Source organism: Camelus bactrianus, chromosome 3, assembly GCF_048773025.1.
Source record: "Camelus bactrianus isolate YW-2024 breed Bactrian camel chromosome 3, ASM4877302v1, whole genome shotgun sequence".
NCBI lineage: Eukaryota > Metazoa > Chordata > Mammalia > Artiodactyla > Camelidae > Camelus > Camelus bactrianus.
Genome location: NC_133541.1, coordinates 115,649,963 through 115,654,627, shown reverse-complemented (window position 1 = coordinate 115,654,627; position 4,665 = coordinate 115,649,963). Strand labels below are relative to the sequence as shown.

Genomic DNA, 4,665 nt, shown 5'->3' with positions numbered 1-4,665 from the left:
TCTCTTGTTACAGCAGCTTTATTAGTGGCTTGGTGGCCCCCGCAGAGCCCTGCCCACTAGCTCAGGCCAGCTTCTTGCTCACGCGCTCGTAGGTCACGCCTCCAAAGGTGGAGATCTGGAAGAAGCAGCGGGGACAGAGAGAGTCAGTGCGGGGGCCCCAAGGTGCGCGTGGGCACAGCTGACGGTAGACCAGCTTCCAGTCCCAGTCCTGAGTGGAAGTCAGTCCGCTGCACCACTTCTCTGGGCCTCAGTTTTGTGATCTGTTACAGGACCCACTGTGCAGACTCAACGTGGCCAAAGTGCTAAACAGATGTCAGGGTGATGTGGCTCTTTGTGGGATAGCTGTCCACCTCTGTCCATTTCAGTTCACCCGTGCCAGGCGCTTCCCTTGCAATATCCCATTTAGTCCTCCCAACGGTGAGGTGTGCCCATTGTACAGATGAGGAAACTGAAGATTATGGAAGTCAGTGACCCCCTAAGGTCAAGGGACCTCAGTGTCTGCAACATATAGCATTTAAGGGGCACCTGCGCTCGGTGATGGGAAGATACGGTCCCTGCAGTGTCCCGAGGGTGGGCACTGGAGTCAGACTGCCTAGCGCCAAATCCCTGCTCTGTCAAAAAAGCTCTCTGTCCTCTGGCTAATCACTTAGCCTCCCCGTGCCTCAGTCTCCTCACCTGCAAAATGGGGATACAAATCCTTACATAACAAGGTGATTGTGAAGATAAATGAGATCATGGGCACCCAGCGCTCAGCACAGAGCCTGGCCCATGGGGAGTGCCCATGAAGCCAGCTGCCCAGAGGGTCACATCTCTGGGGCCGTGGCTGGGGGCAGAAATGCATTCTGATCGATTGTGCCGGGAACCAGCAGGACACTCACCTCCACCAGCTTGCCATCCACTATCTCCGCGGTAAAGTGGTAATGGGGGGAGTCCACCACCATCTTCCCACCCTCCATCCGCACGGTGGCCTGGAAGAGAAGCATGACACAGCTGGAATTACATAAGCCCTCCCCCCAGACGCAGACCAGCCCCTTGGGGATAAGGGGTCTGCCTGCAGCCCCAGCAATCCCCCTCTTGGAAGTCATTTGCCTTATAGAGATCCAATTTGCATATATCCAAAGATATAGATAACTTGTGCATGATACTGGACCTCACTGTGCCTCAGTTTTCTCATCTCTGAAATGGGGGTAGTAACTAGCTTCTTTGTAGAGTTATTATGAGGATGAAGCGATTTACTGTGATATATCTAAAGTGCCTGGAGCAGTGCCTGGCTTGGGGTTGAGGACTGCTTGTTAACTAGGGAGTCGGTTAAGATCATCATTATTAGAGTGAAGCCGATGTCACCCAAGGGTGTTAAGAGTGAACAGCCTAAATATCCAGCCTAGGTTATCCACCGGTGACTAACCTACACGTCTCTCAGTGAGGGGGTGGTAAATAAATGACAGCATCTCCATACTGTAGGATCCTGTACCACCATTAAAAAAGAATAAGGCAAGTCAGCATGTGCAGACACAGAAAGACATCCACAATAAGTTGTCAAATTTCTTAAATCCCCAAGTGACAGAATATGAATATTATGACTACTTATCCTCCACCTCGGCAGCCTGAGAAACCAGGTACACTGGTGGCAGGGCTGGGGGGGGCGACACAGAGGACCCAGAACCGGTGGAATCCCTGAGGGGCCGGTCTGGGATGAACAGCCCCCTTTCCCCACTTCTTTTTTTTTTTTTTTAATTTATAACTGCATTATTTAATTTTTTTTAACTTAGAGGTAGGTAATTAGGTTCATTTATTTTTAGAGGGGGTACTGGGAACTGAACCCAGGATCTTGTGCATGCTGGGCACACGCTTTAACACTTGAGCTATACCCTTCCCCTCCTTTCCCCACTTCCTCACTTCCCAGGATTTCAGGTTCAAACCCAGATGAGTCTGATTCTAGGGCCTGGGCGATTAATCTCTAGGCCACACTGGAGGCGTCATAAAAATGTGCTCATGCTCTCTGGAGCCGGACGGGTGTGAAGGCCTGGCCCTGCCATGGGGTCCGGGCACTGTTTACTGATCTTGTGACTCAGCTCAGCTCCCCTGTCTGCAAGATGGGATCGGCGTTGTGGCGACTTCATAGGCTTAGCTGCATTAAGGTGTGTGACGGATTCAGCAGGTGTCTGGGATGTACGCGTGAAGGGTTCAGCAAGCGTTAACAGTTTTTTACCGTCTTTATCGTGTTCATTATTGACAGTAGCATTAAAAACCAGGCGTGGCTAAATTGCCTGTAACGAGCAAGGAATAACGCCGGCTCTTAAAGCTGGAGGCTGGACTGGAAAAGAAGCCTCAGCTCGGGGAGCAGCCCCTGGGGACATGATTGGGACGGAGGAGTGGGCCAGAGGCCTGGGGAAGGAGGGAGGGGCGGCCAGCGGCCTCTCACCTTGAACTTTTTGCCCCCGACGGTCTCCATGTCGCATTCCTTGCCCACGGTGAGCTTGTTGGTGATGGAGTGGCCCCCGGGGTAGAGCTGGGACCAGACGAAGTCCTGCCCAGACTGCTGCACCTCCGTGGTGGTCTTGAAGTTGCGGCCCTTTTCAATCGCATCGCTGGGGAGCCCTGGGCCCGGGGACAAGCAGAGCGGCTGTGTCAGCGCTGCCTACAGCCTGTGGCTCTGGGAACGAGCTCCCCCCCCCCCCCGTCCCCTAACCCCCATGGCGCAGGCTAGCCTGACAGTTAAGAGCACAAGTCCCAGTTCTGCCATTCTAGTCTTTTTTTTTTTTAATGGAGGTACTGGGGATTGAACCCAGGGCCTCGTGCGTGCTAAGCATGCACTCTTCCACTGAGCTGTACCCCTCCCCGCCCCAAGTCCCAGTTGTGTTGTGAGCCATGTGGCTTGGGCAGGTCACTACGTCTCCAAGCCTCAGTGTTTTCCTGGAGATAATAGGCCCATTTCACAGGATTGTTGCAAGGACTGAATTACCATGACTGTCTTGGAAAGCTCCGGGCATACAGTAAACATTAAATAGTAGCTGCTCCTCAGATAGTTGTATAAAAACAAATAACAGAAGTTCACCAAGCTCACACAATTCTAGGTGGATGGGACCCTCGAGGCTGTTTTCTAATGCTCTTGTTTGATAGGTAAGGAAATGAAGACCCAGAGTGGGAAGGGACCGCTGTGGGTGAAGCCATGTCACTGTCCTTCAGGGCCAGTCCCAGTAACTGACTTGGAAGCCCTCTTGGCTCCCCAAGGCCCCGGGGCACACCGGCCCCGCTCTTGGGGGCTCCTCTGCCGTCAGGAGGCAGGGAGGGCCCCGGTCCCTTAGGGCCGTCCGCCAGGTCTAGACGACTATGCTGCCTCACATTTGGCTGCGCACCAAGAGTCCTGCTCACTGTCACTGGTTCCTCACAGCCAGAGTTGCAAATCAAGCAGTCGGAGGAGTGAGGTCCTTGATCTCTGCCCACAGTGCCTAGCTCCGTAAGAGGCCCGTGTTTGCTGAACGACCGAGTGAACGAGTGGCTTGTCTCACCTGGTCTCTGCGCTCACCCTTTGGTCACCTCTCCCCAGGCAGGATGTGGTGACACCACTCATCTCATCATTGGGCCCTCGGGGTCTAATGACCTCTGCCACTGGTGTGCAGTGTCACCTTGGGCAAGTCTTGCTGAGGTGCCCCATCCGTAACACTGGGTTGGCCCATGCATATAGCAGGTGTTCGATGAATATTTGAATGAATAAACCAATCAAGCCTCCACCTCACCAGCGACTAGCTGTGTGACCTTGCTCTAGTCATTCAACCTCTCTGGGCCTCAAGGGGTTTGGGTTTCAGGCACAGAGCCGGCCAGGGCAGCCCAGCCCCGGGAAGGTGTTCTCACTCACCCAGACGCTGCATGAACTCGTCGTAGTTCTTCTCACTCTCGGTCTCGAACTTGCCGCTGAAAGCCATGCTGCCAGGAGAGCTGGAGGCCCAAGAGCAGAAGGATGAGGAGGAAGGTCTGTGATGCTGAGAGGTCCGGGGCCTCGGCTTATAAACTCTCCCAGATGCTGAGGGTCAGCACCCAAGTCGCCCCACCTCTCCCTCCTGCCCTTGAAGTGGAAGCATTTGCAGTTTTATGACAAGGGCAGGACCTGGAGGAGCAGAACCCTGAGGTTATTCACCCTGGGGGTGTGCTGGCTGGAATCCCACGGCCATTCCCAGGAAGGCCAGGGCCAGCTCTGCCACGGGGTTTGAGGCGTCATCCACCTCTGCCCAGCCCTCCCTCCATTCATCCATCCACGCTCTCATCATTCTTCATTTCATCCCTCATTCAGCAACCAAAGTGAATCAGGCACCTCAGCGTGGGGCTGGCACTGAGAACACAGACATACCCCCTTCCCAAAAGAGCTTCCAGTCTGGACCAGAGACAAAACACACCTGCCGAGAACTCCCACGCGAGCAGGATGGGATGCGTCCTGGGAGTCATGCAGATGGGGTGGGGGGCTGGGGAGGGAGCGATGATGTCCAGCTGGCCGGTGCAGCTTTGCACAGGAGATGACACTTAATACATGTCTTGAGGGAATCATAGGATTTGGATGTTTAAAGAAGCAGTAAGTTTGGAGGAGGCTGAGAACACAGGCAGGCAGCATTCTAAGATGAGGGAACAATGTGATGACAGTGGGAAGGGCCTCAGGGAAAGGAAACAGTGGGT

The 4,665-nt window shown here is 54.1% G+C and overlaps 1 protein-coding gene across 1 annotated transcript; it reads right to left on the bottom strand.

The window, feature by feature from the left end:
- Window positions 1–4,013, bottom strand: FABP6 (fatty acid binding protein 6). Its single transcript, XM_010950305.3, has 4 exons — window positions 3,857–4,013; window positions 2,423–2,598; window positions 879–968; window positions 1–115 (listed from the first exon to the last, which is right to left on the bottom strand). Exons 1-4 carry the CDS (start codon window positions 3,921–3,923, stop codon window positions 62–64), a joined length of 387 nt encoding a protein of 128 aa, XP_010948607.1. The 5' UTR covers window positions 3,924–4,013; the 3' UTR covers window positions 1–61.
- Window positions 4,014–4,665: the final 652 nt, after the last annotated feature.

Bases quoted from the DNA above. Each gene is read 5' to 3' on its own strand.
- FABP6 (XM_010950305.3), bottom strand. From the start codon at position 3,923: ATGGCTTTCAGCGGCAAGTTCGAGACCGAGAGTGAGAAGAACTACGAC. The intron at 2,599-3,856 runs GTGAGTGAGAAC...CCCCGGGCCCAG, and splicing joins CGAGTTCATGCAGCGTCTGG to GGCTCCCCAGCGATGCGATT. The intron at 969-2,422 runs GTGAGAGGCCGC...CTTCTCTTCCAG, and splicing joins TCGGGGGCAAAAAGTTCAAG to GCCACCGTGCGGATGGAGGG.